At 32.9% G+C, this 22,088-nt stretch overlaps 1 protein-coding gene across 3 annotated transcripts; it reads right to left on the reverse strand.

The window, feature by feature from the left end:
- Positions 1-16: 16 nt before the first annotated feature.
- Positions 17-16,978, reverse strand: LOC115880544 (dnaJ homolog subfamily B member 13-like). 3 transcript variants are annotated; one of them, XM_030897774.1, is made up of 5 exons: positions 16,560-16,978; positions 16,289-16,510; positions 7,154-7,476; positions 482-629; positions 17-433 (listed from the first exon to the last, which is right to left on the reverse strand). In XM_030897774.1, the coding sequence occupies exons 1-5, from the start codon at positions 16,625-16,627 to the stop codon at positions 178-180; spliced, it is 1,017 nt and encodes a 338-aa protein (XP_030753634.1). In that variant the 5' UTR covers positions 16,628-16,978; the 3' UTR covers positions 17-177. The 3 variants fall into 3 exon arrangements, with proteins under 3 accessions (XP_030753634.1, XP_030753633.1, XP_030753632.1); XM_030897773.1 differs by having other exon boundaries at positions 20-433; positions 482-653; positions 16,289-16,504; positions 16,560-16,976; XM_030897772.1 differs by having other exon boundaries at positions 22-433; positions 482-653; positions 16,560-16,975.
- Positions 16,979-22,088: the final 5,110 nt, after the last annotated feature.

Raw genomic sequence — 22,088 nt, forward strand, 5'->3', positions numbered from 1 at the left:
CATAGAAATAGTTCGTATAAAAATTATGCTGCCTTTGTTCCCTTAATATTTATGTTCCTTTTGTTTTACGGCTTCTTTAGGTATTTAAGCGTCTAATATTACTAAAGATATTTTAATAAATACTAAATTAATTGGATTTATAAATATTATATTGAAAGCAAACTTTATTTCATAACATTACAATGGTGGAAACTGTTCTTCTGGATCAACCCTTAACATTTTGTCCGTTAACACTAACTTGTTTATAGATTCGTATTGATCTCGTCCACCGGCAGACTTTGCGAGACTGAATGCCTTTTTCAGCATATCTTTACACGTTCTAGGCAAATATATAGGAAAAATTATATTAAATTTGATAATCAAATCTCCCTTTTCTGGATATTTGTCTAGTATCGGCAATCCTTCATTTTCAACTATTTTTTCATATACTGGACTAAAAGGAGAAATGTTATTGCACTAAAATAAAGTTTAATATACATGCCTTATTATATCTGTTATTGGAACTCTAATGGTCCTATGGTCAATAGTGCAAACAGTAACAACTAAGCCCGTTAATGCGTCTTCTAAAGATATGTTTGTGACAAATATAAGATCGTCGTCTCTTCTTGAAAATACTTCATGCTCTTTATCTTCAATAGTAAATATAACGTCAGCTGTAACAAATATCGTATAATTTTTAAATATAAAATAGGTACCATACGATCGAAAAAACGGCGTCAGTGATGGCTTGGAAATGTAGATCCCTGTCATTTTATATGTAAAATTATATAGGGAATCTCATTGATCTTCATTTCCAGGCCAAGTGGATGCCGTTTTTTTTTCGAATTATACGGTTTAATGCATGTATCAAATCAGTAAAAACGTATCATCTGAATGAATATTATGTACAATTAGCTAAAAACTAATAAGTTGAGCCTACGTCAGAATGAAAAAAAGTCGACAATTTGCTTCATTGGCATTACCAGGGGCGTAGCGTGGCGTCAATATATGGGGATGTAATAAAGTAACTGCAATTAACATTTTACAAAGTTACAAAAATAAAATATACAAAAAATGTAACAGGTTAAAAAATAATCAAACCAATTTAAATAAATTGGCGCCGGGAGGCACGTATAGCCGCCCATACCAAAATAATTTAATAAAAAGTTGGTAGGCAGTTCTTTTAGTTTCAAAGTAAAGGAATTTTCCAACTTTTTTCATCTCAAAAACTGCGACTGACTGATTTTGATGTTATTACAAATTTTGTTGCAAATATTATTCCTAATCTTAAATTGAAAACCGCGTTTCGCTAGCTACTGTAATTTTGGAGTTACGATTTTTTAAAATTTCTAACCCCCTCCCATACCCCCTATATACTATTTATATTATTTATATTTGGTATGGTCGGCTAAAAAGAACTAAATTTAGGAATTTAGGTAAAAAAAACAAAGCTATGAACGTATTTGTTAGATTTTAAATTTTAAAATTAAGATCAATTCTTCTAGTATGCTTATTTGCAAAAACTTTTATTACATACATAAATATTACAAAGGAGATATAATATAATATACATATTACAAGGAGAAGAACGCATAATCTCTACTCTCGAATCGTTCATCGCCGACGTGCGACGATATTATTTTTTATTTTATACCACGAACGAGATGTGTTTATGAAACCGCATCACCCAACGACTAAAACCACAGTTTAAAGAATATAAATATATCAGTTGGCCTACTCTTCGCCCATATCAAAATTCCTCCGGCCGCTCCCCGCCTGTCTTGTAGACTTGGGTCAGTTTACATCCTTTGCTCGACGTGTACACAGCGTTCCAAGTTTATTTTAGTTTTGTTTTCGGTCCGACGCATAGGGTGAACCAAAAATAGTGTTTTAGTTGTTTTGTTCGAATTGTGAATAAAATGTCTACTAGATGTTTATATAGTATAGGATATTAAGTATATAATAATTAAAGTATTAGACATTTTAAGTATATTATAATTACGGAAACCCAACTATGAATAAATTGTTTTAAAAATATACATATACATTAAGAAAAGATTTTACTCGAAATATGCACAAAATATTTATTTTTAACAATTAGTTTATTATTTTAGTAGATATTTTAGAGTAGTAGTAGATTAGTAGATACTTTACTATAATGTTTTGGGATTTTCCAGTATTTACCGGTTGGCAAAGTGCATATTAAATTATTAAAAAAATTGAGTCAGGTAATAAAAATACGTGCATACAACTTGATTTGCTATTGACAAGTTTTTTAGAGTTTTTACTAAATTTTATGTAACAGTAAATATAACAATTGACGAACACATGGGAAAAACGATGAATATCCAGAAATGGGGATGTTCAGGAAGGCGTTTTTTTTAATTCAAATTACGCATGGACTTTTCTATCGTTTTTCCCATTTTTAAATGCCTCTTTCTATGTGGCCGTTATCGATATTCCCGTTTATTTAGGTACCAAAAGGTGTAGCCCCCCTTTTTGGTACTTTCATTGTTTTTTCCGTGTGCTCTTCAATTATTAGTAAATATTGTAATAAATTATATTTGCATATTTCTTAAGTTATAGCATGTTTTGCTTTTTAGCTGTTTGCATTTAACTTGAATTATCTACCTTTTTATCAAAAGGTAATAAAAAGTACTTGGATACAACTTGTCTTGCCATTGTCAATTTTTTTCAGTTTTTACTAAATTTTATCAAACATTAAAATTTATTACACAATTAACTACTAACAGTCATAATTATTGTTCATGATTATCATAGAATTTAGAAAAAATTCCAAAAAAATTGTCAATGGCGACACATGTTGTATGCAAAGGTACTTTTATTACCTTACGATAAAATTCGGGCTTTCCAGGTAGGTAATTAAAGTAAAATGCAAACATCTATAAAGCAAAGCATGCTATAATTTAAGAAATATGCAAATATATTATTATATGTATATTAAAAAAAATAACTTATTATATTTATTTAGAAAAATAAATAGGGGAATTATTATTAATTAATAATAATTCCCCTATTGACAATTCCATATTCCAAAGAATTAGGATAGAATAATATATCTAATATTTTAATATTAATGTATTCACCATAATATGTATAAGTAGAGTCTGATAAGAAAAATAACTTGTAGGTGTGGAGCCTGGAAAAGTGCCTTACGATTTATAGGATCCCACAGATATGAAAATTATACACCAGAACAATATCATAACCGTATTAGAATTTGCGGTTTATGAGAGATATGTTATTAAATAATAATAAGAAGAAAGTAAATAAATATTGATCAATTATTTAAGACGCCTAAAACTGTTAATCAATAAAACTAGTAGATATTGTATTTTTATTTTTTCTACTTGCTATATTAAAATTCCTTAGTATTTTTAGTTGATCCCTCGTATACGGCCAGCGTTCTGACTGATAAAATAGCACTTCCGCTGCACCTGGTAAACGTAGAAATTTTTTGTCACCTCGAAGGGTCACGGGCCGCCTTTGAAGTCAAAATAACAATAGAATTCCTTAAGAGTGAGCCAACTGTATATGTATATATTCTTTAAACTATGCTAAAACCCTGAACGGGAGACGGAAATCGTGGCCGGAAAGTTCGCTGACCTCGGCTCGCGTTCGGCGGCGTTCAAGATGTAACTAGGACAGTCACATCATCGCGCTGTCGAGATATTTTTATTTTTAACGTTTAGCTTAGGTGTTAGCGTTATGTACAGGGTATTTCAAAAACATGTGCCATCTCTCGTGGGGAAATTCTTCACGTAAAAAGATTTTTTATTTTTCATATCGACATACTAGGTCCGATTCTACTTTAGCTACATGGTGTTAAAGTAGTGATGGGCAAAACTGTTATTTTTAGATAACAGTTGAAACTGTTATAGTTATTTATAAAAAACAGCTTAAAATAACAGCTTAAAAATAACAGGTTCATCCTATTGCTAAATATCTGAAAGAGTATGAAGCGGTCGCCGCCAGGCGTATTAACGCAGTTGCAAGTTGCTACAATGACATGCTCGGTGGTAGTATTTCCAGGGTGTCTAAAAATTTCTAAATATCGATTGTTATCTAAAATACCTCTCTAAAAACGGTCGTTGTTTACAAATAAGCGCTGTTTACAAAATGCGATATAAAAAAGCCAAAATTCCGCCACTCGTCTATACGTATACATTCCGATCTACCTACGCCTTGCCCCTCGATCGGCGTAGATCCTGAATTGCCTAGCAGTGTACAGGGTGCATCTCACTCGACGGGCAAGAAGCTCTTAGTTATAATTTTACCATTTGTGGTCAAAAAATAGCAATATAAGAAAATGTGTAGTATATTCTTCATAAGTAAACCAACTATACACTAGAGTTCGAATTAATTTTACACTTAAACTAGCGTGTACCCGCGACTTCGTTTGCGTCCAATTAATAATTTGTACTGGTGATGATAAAGCAAAGCAAGAATTTCTATTGACATACAAACTGGATAAAATTTTCTCACATTTGCCAAAAATAAGCTTTAAACGTCGAGCAGTTTAAGCAGAATCGTGGTTAATCAATTACTCAACTTTTTGGAACACCCTGTATTATTTTTTAAAAAATTTCAAAATATGTAAAAACAAAATAAATTATGCGTGTCCAAGCGTTTTCCCGAAAGACTAAACGTTTTTTAAATAACAAATATTGTAATATTTGAGGGGCGTTTTCACCCTCTTGGAATTTAAGATTCGAGAAACCCCTCCTTATCGAACCTCAACCCCACAGTCAATCCGTTTGCCAAAAATCAGCTTTAAACGTCAAGCAGTTTAAGCAGAATCGTGATTACTCATATTTTATGAAACACCCTGTATATATTTTTAAAAAATCTTAAAATATGTAAAACAACGAAATAAAATATACGTGTTTAAGAGTTTTTCCGAAAAACTCACCGGTTTTTAAATAAAAAATATTCTAATATTTGAGGGTGGTTTCACCCCCTTTGAATTCGAGTTTCGAAAAATCCCTTCTTATCGAACCTCTACACCCTAAAGTCAATCCGTTTGCCAAAAATCAGCTTTTTACGTCAAGGGCTTTAAGCAGGATCGTGATTAATCAATGACCAGATTTTTCAAAACACCCTGTATACATTTTAAAAAATCTTAAAATATTATTCTGAAAATTTTTCAGAATAAATAAATACCTAAATATTGAAACTTAATAACGTACTGAAACATACAGCGCCATAATATCTCGACCTCCGCCCGTTATGCTCGTAACAGGTTGAAAAACAATATATCTAAAACAACTGATGCGTTATTCTCCAACCTGTTTCGAACTTCCATCGACAATCGACCGATGCAGCAGCGTTCCTTTCCCACTCCTGTTATCTCCACCGCCAGGCGTTATGCCCGCAACTGTTTCAAAAAACCTGCTTCTTTTATATCCTATTATTTTTAAGCTGTTATAAGCGCAATACGACCGTCGACGGGATCGACCGAAGCAGCTACGTTCGCCGTAGCGCATTCCCCACTCCGTTGTCCGTTGTCTCGCCGCCTGTATCGATGGTTGACGAAATAACAGGTTTTCCATCCATACTAGTTGTTTTTTGGAATTGCTTCGAACAGCATAGAATTTCGGGGCGGTGCAGAGCGCCGACTTCGTTTTTCGTTTCACGAGCGGCCGATCTTTACGTGTCGTTATTTTATATCTGTTATTTTTTAGAAGTAGTAACGGTTGCGTTATGTTATTTCTAAATAATTGTTATAAAATAACAGATAGTTAAATAACAACCCATCACTATGTTAAAGTCTTAATAATGTTTCGATTTATTATAATTTTCTTCCAAATACTTTTAGTGTTTAGAATGCAATTTTGAGGGTAAAAGTTAGTATAAATGCGAAATATTTTAATGCTAAAAAAATGTCGACATATTCACCAGGGACGTGCATATGGGATATCACTGGAGTATTTTTCTAAAAAAAAGCATGTACGCCACTGACTTTTTTTCTCTTGTTAGCGAAATAGTGAAAGCAATTTAAAGCTGATTAAAAGTTCCCTCTTGATATTTTGTCGATTTCGGCTTCCTTGATGAGGTGAACGCAATGTTATTAATTCATCGCCTTGATCCAAGTCTAATAGCTACCTTTAAAAAATTTAATATCATTTACTTGCATAAGTTTTAAATAAATGCTCATTGATTCCTCCTCAAAAAATATGAAAAAAATTCCTATAAACATGGGTATGGAAATGCATAGTTTTAGAGTTACAGGATGTTGAAGCTTTTTAAAATTATTTTTTTTTGTAATTATCTTAAATACCATAATTTTTTTATTTGAAATTGCTGTAGGTTGGACTAATAGTAATATTTAATAATAAATTATGTTAAATATATAATTTATTAATTTTATTAATTGTGATTAATAAAATTGCGTTTATCTCATCAAGAAGGCCGAATTCGACAAAATATCAAGAGATACCTTTGAATTGGCATTAAACGACCTACACAATTTTGATATCAAAAGAAAAAAGTCGGTGGCGCACATGATTTTTTTTTGAAAAATATTCTAGTAATAACCCATATGCACGTCCCTGATGAATTTATCGACACTTTTTTGGCATTAAAATATGTAGCACTTTAGTAACTTTTACCCTCAAAATTTCATTCGAATCACTAAAAGTACTAGGAAGAAAATTATAATAAATCGAAAGATTATTAAGACTTTAACACCCTGTAGCTACGAAACAAAGCAGAATCGGACTTATGTTGATATGAAAAGTAAATCTTATTTTTACGTGAGGAATCTCCCCACGAGGGATGGCACATGTTTTTTTTCAACACCCTGTATAAAGCTCGACCAATTCACACATTAAATAATTGAAACTAAATTTAATTATTTGAATAAATTTCCTGAGAAATTGAATTTACTATAACTGCCTCAGTGACTTTTTTAAATGCGACGCGCGACCCATCACCCGCATCAATGGTTTAATGGTTAGGTTAAGCTTAGTCGCAGACCATTACCATTACAAGTTTGTATATTTTCTTATTTTCTGCTTCAAATTAAAGAGGGAAATCTCCCTCCTTCAAGGGTAGGAAATCACCTTGTACACACACTGTACAAACATTTTATAATAGGAAAGCCAAACAAACTATACTATACATAAACTGCTAACGAAAATATTGATTTTACCTGGAATATGTGCAGGATTTTGATCACCCTCCTCTGGAAAAATAATTTCGGTCCCTGCTCTAATTCCCGGTTTTATAGGAATAGTTAAAATTTTTTCCCGAACATCAGTTTTAGTACATTCTTCGTTGATAAAAGTTAATCTGTGAATTTTCATTTTCTTCACGCCGCCAAAATATACTTCGTGTAACGTTAAATAAAGAGAATGCTGTATAGGTGGCTGTTTTTTGCATACTTCTATTCCACTTGTAATTTTACACAGTTTTGGTGGGTTTTTTAAAACATCCAATAAATCAGCATAGGGCGAAGAAGTCCCAAAAAAATCTCTAAAATGTGAAGAAAATAAATTCAAAATAGTGATATTAAGAGTCCGAAAAACTAGCAAAATAAGCGTTCGGCATTTAACGTTTTATGTAAACTGGCTAGGTATTTTTACACAAATGAAGAAGGAAATTAAAGATAAAGGATTATACTGTATCCGTATTGTAGCACATTTTTACAGTACGTCTGCTGGATCTGTGTCTATGAAAGGAATGCGGACAAAAAACATTTAAATAAACAACAATATATTTTATTCGTCGACATGACGAGTACGTCACCGCAAATCGCTCCGCCCACTCATTTTATTGGCTACTTGCAAATTTGTCGAATTTTTATTGATGAGACGCGTCTAATTTTTTACGAAAAACATCGAGAGAATGTCCTTTCCCCTCTCACGGATACCCCGTAGCTATAGAACGGACAGACAAACTGTAGACAACTTCTTTATTTTTAAGATTTTGATGGTCAAACATCAACAAAATATTCCTTAAGTTTGGACTAAATTTTCTCGAAAACAAAGACTTAATAATTTAAAATTCCGTTACAATACGGAAATATATTGTGAAGAAGTTTTGTGATTACAGTGATATATAATTTATAGGTCAAAGATGGTTCGACAAAACAAAAATACTAAATGGAACCCCCCTAACAGTGACTCCAACTATGCAGATTCCGTTACAGCTTTCCTGGAAGAACGGACCTTAAACAGCCAACACGATATTGAAAATATAAGTAGCAATATTGTTGAAGCCATTAAAGAAGCGGAAGTACAACACTGCCAACAAATTAATAACAAACAACAAAAACTCACCCAAAATACAAAGAATATGATATTTTTGCGAAAAGAAATGTTAAAACAAAATAACAGAAACTCTGAAGACCTGAGACAATTGAACAAAACAATATCTAAAGAAATCAGAAAGGACGTAAGGAAATTTAATACAGATAATATAAGGCGAACTATAGAAGAGAATAAAAGTATGAAGGTGTTGCGGGGAAAACTATCAAATGGAAAGAGAGAGATCTTTAAACTAAAAGACAACCAAGGGGTCGCGGTCGTAACAACAAATAGAGAAAGGCTGTTGAAAATAACAGAAAATTTTTACAGTGAACTATACACAAGTAATCACCAACAAACATACAACAGTCAACAACGTCTGTGCAAAAAAATAGTTAACCAGGGATCAGAGGATATACCGGAAATAACTACAGAATAAATCAGAAACTCCTTAAAAGAAATGAAAAATAACAAAGCCCCGGGCGAGGACGGCATAGTGATTGAGGCTGTAAAACTCGGAGGAGGAACACTATTAAAATGGATTAAAGACTTATTTAATCTATGCCTTGAAAAGAAATAATCCCGTCTCAATGGAACAACGCCATAACGATACTTCTCCATAAAAAGGGCGATATCACCGAGCTTGAAAATTATAGACCGATAAGCCTTCTTTGTCACTTGTATAAGCTAAATCATTGCCAAACGTCTCGAACGTAAACTAGATTTCTATCAACCAAGAGAACAGGCAGGCTTTAGGAAAGGTTATGGAACAAACGATCATCTTCAAGTAATTAAAGTCCTGATAGAAAAATCTGTGGAATACAACTAGCATTGGTGTTCGTTGATTTCCAGAAAGCATTTGACACAGTAGAATTAACACCAATAATAGCAGCATTGGAGCAGGGAAGAGTAGATTATAGGTATACAAGGCTTATAGAATACATATATAGTAATGCCACCACAACTGTAAAACTTCACGAAACAACAGATAAAATTGAGGTAGGCAGAGGAGTTCGACAAGGGGATACTATTTCGCCTAAACTTTTTACAGCTGTCCTTGAATACGCAATGAAATCACTCTCTTGGGAGAATAGGGGCATAAATATCGATGGTGAAGGGTTGACACATCTCAGATTCGCAGATGACATCGTCCTTGTCTCAGATAACATCGGAGATTCAAAGCAGATGCTCGAAGAATTAGTGCAGGCCTCATTAAAAGTCGGTCTCCGGATAAATACGAGTAAAACGCAAATAATGACAAACTTAGTGCTGATACAGAACATCAGAATAGGTGACGCCGACATAAAAGAAACACATATATACAAATATCTCGGGCACGAAATACAAAAAAATCGGAAAGAACAACCAAACACACGAGATACAGCGCAGAATAGGTTTGGGTTGGGCTGCTTTTGGCAAACTGCGGGAGACCTTTAAAAGTGATATACCCATATGCTTGAAGAGGAAAGTTTATGAACAATGCGTCTTGACGGTAATTACATATGGAGCGGAAACTCTAACATTAACGAAAAAGTCAGCAGAAAACTTAAGAGTAGCCCAGAGAGCCATGTAGAGAGCCATGCTTGGAATAACTAAAAGAAACAAAATTCCTAATAACACTATCAGACAAAAAACCAAAATTAAAGACATAGTGGAACACGTAACTCGAATGAAATGGAGATGGGCAGGTCATGTGGCGAGAACATCTAAAGACAGGTGGACTAGAAGATTGTTAGAATGGCGACCTCGAGCAGATAAACGTAGCAGAGGCAGACCACCGACACGCTGGACCGATGATGTAAAGAGGATTGCTGGAAATTGGATGATGACGGCCCAAAATCGAGAGACATGGAGAAATATGGAGGAGGCCTACGTTCAGCAGTGGACAACGATGGCTACATGATGATGATGATGATAATTTATATGGTTTTGTAACAAATTGCTCGCTATTTTATGGCAAATGCTGCAGCTCTGCAAACCTTAATCAAGCCTTAATCAAAGCACGTGTGTTTGGTATTTTGGACGTGGCTTAACACGACACGATCGGACTAACAGCGCTTTCAGACGGAGCGCACCGTCCGCGCGGAGCGACCGTGCGGATGTTTTTTCAATATAGCTCATCCGGACGGAGCATACGCGACCCATGTGAAATCGTTCATATAAACTCATGGTACTTGCTCGAAGTCGCGGACGCTCCGCTCCATCTGAAAACGCTGCACAGTGGTTCCCAGATAGGTCATTACCAGGGCCATGTAAGTGAAATATTCAAAATGGTTCCAGCAAAAGTTTCCCAATTATGACGGGTGATGGCGCTGATCGTCAAGATTTTTGGACAGGGATTTTGCTTACCGACAATACGACGTGAGCTGCGACCGGACCCCGGACCAATCAGAATGATCAGTCTTTCTTGGACATTTACCGCGGAAGTGTGTGTTAATTTCTGTTGTGATAAGTGTGGTTGTGTTTGCAGTTTGATTTTTCGGTTTTGATATTATGTTAAAATTAATTTTGAAGTATTGTATCACCTGTTTTTATGTAATAGTACTTTTTTTAGTTCTATGATCTGATATGTTATGAATTGTTAATGTTTGTTTAACAATGTTATATCAAAGAGGTTATACTTAATATATCAATTTGCATAGCCTAACTTTTTTATCAATAAACTTTGTAGATTTTCAGATTATTTAATTCCTTTTGTTTCCGTTTGTAATTTTATTTTTAAGACATATTATGTGATTGTTTCAGATATGTTTTAAAAACAAAATTTGTAAATAGCGAATAAAAATAATTAAAATAAAAAAGGGTATTTTACAATTCCCCTGGCCCCTCACCCCTTTGGATAACCTGTAAATGTCAGCTTTGTCAAGAGATGGCGTTACGAAAATGGAACCGATTTATTACAAGGAACTTGGGCTTCTTTTTCGTTAGTATATTCTGTGGTCATTACTTAGAAATATTAATTTCAAAATGTTTGCATGAAACTATTGCTAATACTTTTCTTATATTCCCCTGTAAACGATACATAATAAATAACAAAATCAAGTAAGCCTAGTGTAGCGCTTTTTTTTATTAGAAATGTCACATTTTTGCTACTGTATCAAGCTGACATAAACAGTTTTCAGATAACGCCAATTAATTACTTATTTTATTAAAATTGATAAAAGCTGTTGCCTTTTCTGTAATGAACGTTCGAAAAGAAGGTAAAAAGAACAGTTTTTTTCCTTTTTTTTGCACTTAATTAAACCTAAGTAATATTAGTTTATGGCAATTTATTTGAAGGTAACAAAAATAGTATTTTTACATTTTTGTTTGTCACTCTTTAAGACTTTTAACTACTTTCGCTTTTAAATCCTCTAAAACGGCATGAAAATACTTGTTGCTTAAGGTATATTGCATATAAATTAATCGCCACTGGCTGCCGCGAATTGCCGTTGGATCTTATACCGGGTGGTTAAAGATTGAGTTTTTGTCTTAAAATAAAATTAACTTATTTTTTCCTCTTCGTGTCAACTTATTTCGTGGACACACTGTATATCAATTGACAATAAAATTGTATTTATAAAATGAAACAACTGTCTCTTTTATTTTTTTAACATTTAAAATAAACTTGACCTCTTCAATATGAAAAAACATGTATATACAGGGTCCGGCAGTAGTGCGTCGGGCATCTGTAGCTCCTAGAATAAAAAACTTAAGAATTTTGTTTAAGTGCAAACCTAAAGTATGTACCAGGATGTATATCAGGAAAATATTTTAACTTCTATAGGGTGGCTCAAAAAAGTGTGAGTGGACCTGAATGATTTTTTTTTAATGGAACACCCTGTTTTTAGAATTTTAGAATTTAGAATGAGTGGGAGGGGGGTTAATCACTTCGACCTTACAGATCCATTGTGTCCCCCTTTCTTGAATCATAACTCATCATACAGTCCCAGGGCTTTGACAAAAGCCAGTATCTGGGACGGTTTTATAGAGGGTATTAAAAAAAATTGATTAAAAATACAAGAACTGTTCTGAAATCAAAACTATTTTAGGTATTTACTTTAGATGGTCTGTACTTACTTTACTATAAATAATGAAAATCGTAAATCATACAGGATGTTCAAAATTCAACGCCAAACTTTCTAAAATATAAAATAATTTTTCTTCTTTTTTTTAAATAGAACACCCTGTATAATATTTTTTCAATAGACGGAGAATTAAAAAATGAACATTTTTTGTATTTAGAGTATTTCAAAATTTTTAACGGTTTCGCAGATATTTGCGGTTTTATATTTCATATGGCATTTTCCACAATAAATTTTTATTAAAGCCACCCAATGATTTTTCTCTCGTATTTTACCATTGAAAGCGCCATATGAAATAATACTGCGTGTATCTGCGAAACCGTTAAAAATTTTGAAATACTCTAAATACAAAAAATGTTCATTTATTAACTCTCGATCTAATAAAAAAATAATATACAGGGTGTTCCATTTAAAAAAAAACAAAGAAAAAATATTTTATATTTTAGAAAGTCTGGCGTAGAATATTGAACATCCTGTATGATTTACGATTACCATATTTATAGTAAAGTAAGAACAGACCATCTAAAGTAAATACCTAATATAGTTTTGATTTAGAACAGTTCCTGTGTTTTTAATAGTTTTTAAGAAGGGCTGAAAAATATATATTTTTGATTTATTTTTTAATATCTCTGAAACTATCGAAATATGTTTATTCATATCTTAGGGTTATGTAAAGTGATCTGAAAGGAAGCCAAAAATGCAATAATATACAGGGTGTTCCATTTAAAAAATATCATCCAGATCCACTCAGACTTTTTTGAGCCACTTTATAGAAGTTAAAATATTTTTCTGAAATACATCCTGGTAGATACTTTAGGCAAAGAGTAGATAAGACAAGAGACGACAGTGAACAAAGAAGTCGAATTTCGCGAGAGAGACGCAGATATATTAAAATTTAAAGGTCCCATCAAGTCCCATTTTGTCTGTTGCCAAGTATATTTCTTTGAAAAATAAACAAGATTTTCTGAAAATAAATTAATAATATAAGAAGGATATAAAGTAACGTATGTTAATACGGAAATGTAAATTTTTAGTTTAGGTTGGTTTAGGTTCTTTTTTCGCAATGTACTGATAATATCAAAGAAACAGAATTACTAAAGTTGGTCGATTTCAAAGATAAACAGATAAAATCTGAAAATCTGACAACTGCGCATTTTATTTATTCGAATCTAAAGCCGGAGTCTCATGCATCCGAAATCCGATGACACGACGATCCGACGGTGCTCCTATTGGTCGAAATATTTTGACAACAATTTTTATCCGATAATTTTAACTAATCATCCGACGTCGTATAAAGTTAAATTTTGTTTAACTTTTGTACGATATCGTGTGTTTTTTAACCTCACTTTTTTGAAGACATTTGTTTTAAAAACAAGTTTAGTGGGAAGTGGGCAATTTCGGGATATTTGGCGAGGAAGTTATTTTTATAAGTGTTTCTCCAATAAAACATGACATGAATCTCTATTCAGCGCAGCAGAAAAATGTTAAAACTGTCAAATTTCGGAACGAACTTTCGGATGTATGTGACAGGCTTTTTTTATTTCACACGATAACTTCAAATTTCGGATGTCGTACCATCGGATTTCGGATGCATGAGACTCCGGCTTAAGATTTTAGGACGCTAATCAGCTGTGCTAATCAGGCTTAAACATAAACAAATCTGATTAGTTGTTTTCTTGCATTTTTGCCTTTTTAAAGTGTGTTTTCAGAGTTTTTCGATATATTATCGTTTTGAGAGTTTTTAAGGTTTAATTTTAGTATCGTTTTTATTGCGTTCTAATTTGTAATTATTGTTAAATATGAATACTGAACAGGACACGAGTAGCAGGAAAAGACGAGATGGTGGCATTGTGTGTGCTTATAAAGACTGCAAAAATAGGTCTTGTTCTTCGACAAACATAATATTTCACTCTTTTCCAAAGGATCCTGAAAAGTATTTTTATAGAAATATACTATATAATTATGTTATTAAACTAAATGTAATCCATAGATCGAAGACATGGTTAGAAGCTTGTAATTGCGAGGATTTATTAAATAAAAATTGAGCAACTCTATTTTTTTGTACATAAACTCCACATTGTGATATTACACTTGTTCAAGTCCATATGTAAAAAAATACACGTAAATAAAACATTTCTTACAAATCGACTTGGTCACTTTCTCTTGTTTACCAACGATATACAAAATATTGCTTTTATTATCTTTATTCCCCGACAAATGTGTTTCTAATTATAATTTATTTTATATAATATTTAGAAAACTCATTTTTTTTCGTTTCTATTTATCTCTTTACCCACACAGTAACTATTTATAAGCTATACAGGCAAATTTTAATAATAGTCTATTTCAAATTTCCCGCGAAAAAGTTACGAAAATTTAAAGGGACAAGCGAGACGAGGTCACTCTCCCCACCACTCAAACATGAAAGGTACCGCGCGAACTGTCGTCTCTTGTCTTATCTACTCTTTGCTTTAGGTTTGCACTTAAACAAAATTCTCAATTTTTTTATTCTAGGACCTACAGATGCCCGACGCACTATTGCCGGACCCTGTATGTGCATAATATACAGGGGACATAATCTGTATACCTTTCCGAATAGTTTGAACTTAAAATGTAAATCACACGAACTGGGCCCATTTTTTTTTAATACATATTACATTAAGTTTTTTATATACATTTATTTAGCATTTGTTATATTGTTATCAATTTCTATTAAAAAAGGTTGAGTCAAGCTATATTTAGATATACAGGGTGTTTCAAAACAAATGCGAAAAACTTCAGGGGGTGATTCCTTGTTCAAAATAAAGGGTAGTTTGCTTCATAAACGTTGGGTCAAAAGTCAACCATTAGGGAGATATTGCGGTACCAAGATGGCGGAAAAATAATGTTTTTATTTTTTATCTTGAAAACGAAAAGAGATAGACTAATAAAATTTTATGGAAGCATTACTGTTATGAAAACACACTTTCTGGTAATTTTTTCACTTTTTTAAAATGAGTGGAAGGGGTTGAAATAAACTACCCCTATCATTCTTGTTAACGAAATTTAAAGAAAAATCTTATCAAATACATGCAAAAAAATTAATTTGGATAGTTTAGTTTGTTTAGAAACTTTTTTATCTCTTGTATTTTTTTGATAAAACTCACCAATTTGAAATTAAAATATAAAATGTAAAGCATTACATGTCAGGACAAAAAACATTTTCTGATAAAGAATCTAGTGGGCTGCTGTAATTTTTTTAGGAAAAAATCTAGTCGGCCGCTGTTACTTTTTAGGATGTTCCTAATATTATTTTATTTGACATTACTCTACTGCAATACCTTATTATCTAGATGATTATTTTATCGTTATTATCACTAGATTCTTAATCTAAAAATGTTTTTTGTCCTGACATGTAATGCTTTACTTTTTATTTTTTAATTTCCAATCGGTGAGTTTTATCAAAAAAACACAAGAGGTAAAAAAGTTTCTAAACAAACTAAACTATCCAAATTAAAGCATTTGCATGTGTTTGATAAAATTTTTCTTTAAATTTCGTTAACGAGAATGATAGGGGTAGTTTATTTCAACCCCTTCCACTCATTTTAAAAAAGTAAAAAAATTACCTGAAAGTGTGTTTTCATAACAGTAATGCTTCCATAAAATTTCATTAGTCTATCTCTTTTCGTTTTCAAGATAAAAAATAAAAACATTATTTTTCCGCCATCTTTGTACCGCGATATCTCCCTAATGGTTGACTTTTGACCCAACATTTATAAAGCAAACTACCCTTTATTTTGAACAAGGAATCACCCCCTAAAGGTTTTCGCATTTGTTTTGAAACACCCTGTATAACAGTTATGACCGCGCAGCTAATTAAGGGAAACCACTGTGCGCTGTAAGCTTTCTTCGGCCACAAACTCGCTTTACCCGACCCCCCGAGAGCGACCCGAATAGTACAGCGTAATCGACGCTTAAGAATCATTCGTTGCTTACTTGTAAGTAAGAATTGGATCGCCGTGGTAGTGATAGCCAGATATATATCCATTAGGACCAGGGACCCCCTTTTTTAATCCTTCTTCTCCATATTGATCATATACCGCTCTTCGCAAAGGATCGCTAAGAACCTCATAGGCCTCACCAATTAAAGAAAAAACTTGTTTTGAATTTTCTTGCTTGCATCTGTTACTATTAAATTCTAGTGCCAGATTTCTGTAACTACAATAATAATTGACAGATAAAATATCTATATTTTTGGAGAATTTACGCCTTTTTTATTTCCAACTCATCACTTGTTCTTGGAATTTGTAAAACACCATAATAATCAATTCCCATGACTAAAATTATAAATATTATTTTCGATTTCGGGCTTTCTTATCTTTTTGACATACCTTTCAAATTTTTGATTTTTAATTTCTGAATTTTCTATGTCCTCAAAGTATGTTCTTTCAATACGCTTCGTAAATATCTACGATTGATCTACACTACGTATAAATATTACCAGGCAAGATGAAGATGCGCTCGCTACCCTCTTTAGCTGTTCACTTTTAATTTAAAAATAGATGCAGTTTTTCTTAAATGTTGAAATAATTATGATTGTCCAAAATTGTTCAAATTTAGCTGTAAAATCAACAGGGAAGTCAAGAGTAGGACAGTTTTTGCATGGGATTTCCTGTTAATAACGACGATACGCCAACTGGTATACAGGATACAAATTCGAGGTACGAGCATTGGTATCTCGGAAACCGTCAAAGTTGCGCCTTGAGATGTTCACCAAGATACCATCAAAAAAGTTTTAAAAATTTCAAGGTTTACTGAGTTTTTTGGAAAAAACGGATTTTTTTGGAAATCAATTTTACTTTTTCCTGTCGTTACTTTTTAAAAAATCAACAAACTAATTGCACATTCTCGTAGCCACTTTATTAGGACTATCTGATAGTATTTTTAGATTTTCAAATTAGCTGATAATTTGTGAGATAGAGAGACCAACTTAATTTTTTTAAATACGGACCTGCATTTTTCATTTCAGGTTTTGAAAGAACTCGGTCTCCCGAGTACAATGATATGCCACATGCCACACTTTATACTTTTTTTGTACCTTAACAAAACTTTAATTATTATTTAAAATAACTTCAAGTCCGACTCTTTAAATTATTTAATCTGATTATATTCATTGTAACAATATTGATCAGCGCTAATTAATATTGAATAGTGAAGTTGAAAGATTCAAATAAATAATATTCCGGTCAGCAATTTAAAGATATTTTAACTTTTTTATTGTTCAATTTGAAATCTGAGCATAATATTAATCGTAGTTATTATAAATAAATCAACTTCTATCTTCTATAAACTAGTTTATAATGCTCTACATGTTCGAAAGGGTTACCACACTTCCTATTGCATAAATTTATTATTCGTTCAATTTTGTTTATAGCTCTTTGATCTTCTTATTTCTTATTATATTTCCGAATGCATTTTGTACTCTTTATTGTAAATGTTGAAAAATATTGATTTTACAAATGACGTCAAGTAATGCTCCCCCACCCATGGCGACAGGTCCAGGAACCTCACTGGCAATTATACTACTCTACCATTTCCAATCCATTTTCCGGGGAAATTATTTGATTGTTTGATTTTCATGTTATTTGTTTTTTTTATTGATCTTCCGTATTCAAGTATTTCGTAGTTTAAATAAATTGTGTTCAAATGTCCGAAACAAAAATAATATTAAGTGTGGCATATCACTGTACTCAGGAGAACGAATTCTTTCAAAAACTGAAATAAAAAATACTCAGCTAATTAATAATATCAGCTAATTAAAAAATCTAAAAATACTATCAGATAGCCCTAATAAAGTGGTTATGAGAACGTGTAATTAGTTTTTTGATTTTCTAAAAAGTAACGACAGGAAAAAATTAAATTGATTTTCAAAAAAAAACATTTTCGAAAGAAGCTCACCTTCATAACTTTTTTATCTTTTGAGATAAAAAAACGAGATTTGGTATGTAAATGATATAAATCTAAATTGATTGACGTATTCGATTAGGTTCGGTCACTTCCTGTTTCACCGGAAATGACTAGAATGTTTTGATTTTTAAAGGGTACTCTGATTTTTTTTTTAGTTTATTTCATAGAAAATGACATTCTGAATAGAATGACATATGATATGTCAACCTTTGGCATATCATATGTTAACTTAGAAAATTGTAATTTGTATTGTTGAATTTTTGGCACTTTTTTGATTTTTAACATTTTAAATTTAGCAAAGTTAAAATATTAATGAAGATCAGTGCTTACTACAAACAATCACTTTCCAGCTCAACACTTAGAGCTTTTAACAATATTTTTCAACCTGTAAGGCAAAATGGAAACTTAAATGGCAAGCGGTTAACTGACGTAAACCAAAATTTTGTTTTCAACAGTCTTTTCTATGCTAGATTAGCAGAATAAGCATAGCGGGAAGCCGAGCTTTCCAACCTAAATTTATTTCCTTTATCTATGTGCCTAGGCATTAAAATGACTTTTTTATATTGTAATCACGTTGCAAAAATTAATACTGTTGTGACGTTTGAAAAAAAAACATTTATTTATAAGTTTTATATCATGTCTAATTAAATTTGGATGAAAGGAATATTGCTGGTTGCTGTAGGTAATTTTATCAGGGAAAATACGTAAATACAAAGGACTTTTTGAATAAAAAAAGTCACAAGGACAATTTGCTCTAAAAAAGGACTGCCCTGTTCAAAAAAGGACAAGTGGCAGCCCTAATCATACGGTATTTGGCGGTATTTGCACCGTACGACTGAAAAAAGCGGCTTCAAGAGTTGGCTTGGAAATTGGAAATGGAGATCGCTGTTATTTTATATGTAAAATTTTATTGCGAATTTCTTGAAAAAAGTTCTGCTGTCCGTTTCGATTATACGCAGTGGTGTTTACAAAAAATAAGTTACTTATTTTTTAGATTTCTCTTCCAGAGGTAAAGAAACAGAGATTCTTTTCAGGAAATAAACGCGCCACAAAGGCATAGGCATTATATGGTGAATGACATCGATCGTCATTCCCGTGGTGCGATCACGGCCGCGATTACGATCACCACGCGGCCGCGGCCAAAGGTTGCTAAAGAATTCATATGAGCCGTTTCACACTGGCGATGGCGCGATCGAGTTTTGGAGACGAAGCGACCTAGCGGCGTTCCATTCTGCGGTGGTGATCAGATTCAACTTGTCGAGTTTGATCGCGTGATCACTACCCAACTGATAGGAATTTTCCTTTATTTTGTGTGTTTTTTCTTGTTGCAATTTAGAAATGAGTTAACAGAGCAGCTCATTAAGGCTGTAAAAATACACAAAATTCTATATGATTTATCTGATCCAAGTTACAAAAATAATAGAATTAAAAATAAAAAGTTTGAGTCAAAATTAGAGTTGCAATTGGATTGGATAGTACATATATGTATACATTTTTATTGTTTAAGTTTAAATATTGTAGGTAAATATTTGAGAATGTTTTTTTTTCGGTATTCATAATTCACGTTTTTAATTTGTACCTATGTATACCTATAGGATAGCTCATTAAGCCGGGTCCACATATGTAGCATCTTCGTGTATCATATCTCCGTCGCGTTGCACCAACATGTTTCATGATCGCTAGTTTGGACGCCGAATTAACGCGATCATATGGTACACCTTTGTGATACCGTATCTGATACATGCCAATCCGAATTTTGGCGCGTATCTTAACACTGCGTATCGGATACACGTATCACGATCTGTCATTTGGACGTGTTTTGATACAGTATAACGATACAATTGACTTGATACGCCGTGACCTGTCTTGAGGCGGTTTTTCTCCGATCATCAAAGGGGCATTGAGGGTTCGCTGAGAAGAATTGATGAACATGATACGACGATACAAGGTGATTTGTTGTACCGTCCATATACAATGATACGCACGCTTGTACGCTGGTACGTATGAATTTTATAAGTATGGACGCTTACTTTGGCACGATATGCATATTCAGTCGACACAGCCCAAATAAACGTCCATACTTATGATACAAGCTCTTGATACGTGATACATGATCCTGATACAATAGAGTGCTACATATGTGGACCCGGCTTAAATGAGCTATCCTGTAGGTATACATAGGTACAAATTAAAAATGTGAATTATGAATACATATAGGTACGGCGGTGAACGTGGCCGCATTGGTGTCTGCTAGAATGATCGCTCATGTTAAGCTGTACGCACACTGGTGCGATCACGGCCGCGATCACGATCACGATCAGGGCAGCGATAACATGAGCGATCATTCTAGCATACACCAACGCGTTCACGTTCACCGCCGTACCTATATGTAGTGCACCATCCTGTAGGCCATCATAGGTATAAATTAAAAAAAACAGTCTTAAATATTTACTTACAATATTTAAACTTAAACAATAAAAATGTATACATATATGTACTATCCAATCCAATTGCAACTCCAATTTTGTCTCAAACTTTTTATTTTTAATTCTATTATTTTTATTTTTGTAACTTCGATCGGATAAATCATATATAGAATTTTGTGTATTTTTACCCTTTTACAGCCTTAATTAGTTGCTCTGTTTTTTGTTGCTCAAGAACATACACATATAAAAAACGTTTTATGTTATATAGGGTTACTAGCATAGGTTACTAGCGTGTACCAGCGACTTCGTTCGCGTCGAATTAATCATTTGTAATAGTGATGATAAAGCAAGAATTTCCATTAACATACAAACTGGATAAAATTTTCTCACATTTATGTCAGCATGAGAAAAAACAATATGGCGATATTATTATATAACTTAGTAATATTCGAGGGGTAGTTTCATCTCGTTGGAATTTGACTTTCGAAAAATCCGTTTGCCAAAAATAAGGTTTTTACGTCAAGCAGTTTAAGCAGAATCGTGGTTAAGAAATTACCCAACTTTTTGGAACCCCCTGTATGATTTTTTTAAAAATTTCAAAATATGAAAAAGAACAAATAAATTATGCTTGTCCAAGCTTTTCCCGAATGACTAACCGTTTTTTAAATAACAAATACTGTAATATTTGAGGGGCGTTTTCACCCTCTTGGAATTTGAGATTCGAGAAACCTCTACACCCCACAGTCAATCCGTTTGTGAAAAATCAGCTTTAAACGTCAAGCAGTTTAAGCAGAATCGTGATTACTCAATGGTCATATTTCATGAAACACCCTGTATAAATTTATAAAAAATCTTAAAATATGTAAAACAACAAAATAAAATATACGTGTTTAAGAGTTTTTCCGAAAAACTCACCGGTTTTTAAATAAAACATATTTTAATAAATGAGGGATAGTTTCACCCCCTTAGAATTTGTGTTTCGAAAAACCCCTTCTTATCGAACCTCTACACCTTAAAGTCAATCTGTTTTCCAAAAATCAGCTTTTTACGTTAAGCGCTTTAAGCAGGATCGTGATTAATCAATGACCAGCTTTTTCGAAGCACCCTGTATACAAATTGTGTAGGCTTTCACGGCCGGTATTGCCCTGGCCGAACACACAATAACGCAGGAAGATCATCAAATTCTGTTCAATAATACGGAAGTCCTTTCAACAGGGAATCACTACTTTGCAAGACAATATGGCGATTACATACCGACGTCTGCTGGATCTGTGTCTATGAGAGGAATGCGGACAAAAAACATTTAAATAAACAACAATATATTTTATACGTCGACTTGACGAGTACGTCACCGCAAATCGCTCCGTCCACTTATTTTATTGGCTACTTGCAAATTTGTCGAA

Source organism: Sitophilus oryzae, unplaced genomic scaffold (assembly GCF_002938485.1).
Source record: "Sitophilus oryzae breed Bouriz unplaced genomic scaffold, Soryzae_2.0 scaffold_1625_pilon_pilon, whole genome shotgun sequence".
Taxonomy (NCBI): domain Eukaryota; kingdom Metazoa; phylum Arthropoda; class Insecta; order Coleoptera; family Curculionidae; genus Sitophilus; species Sitophilus oryzae.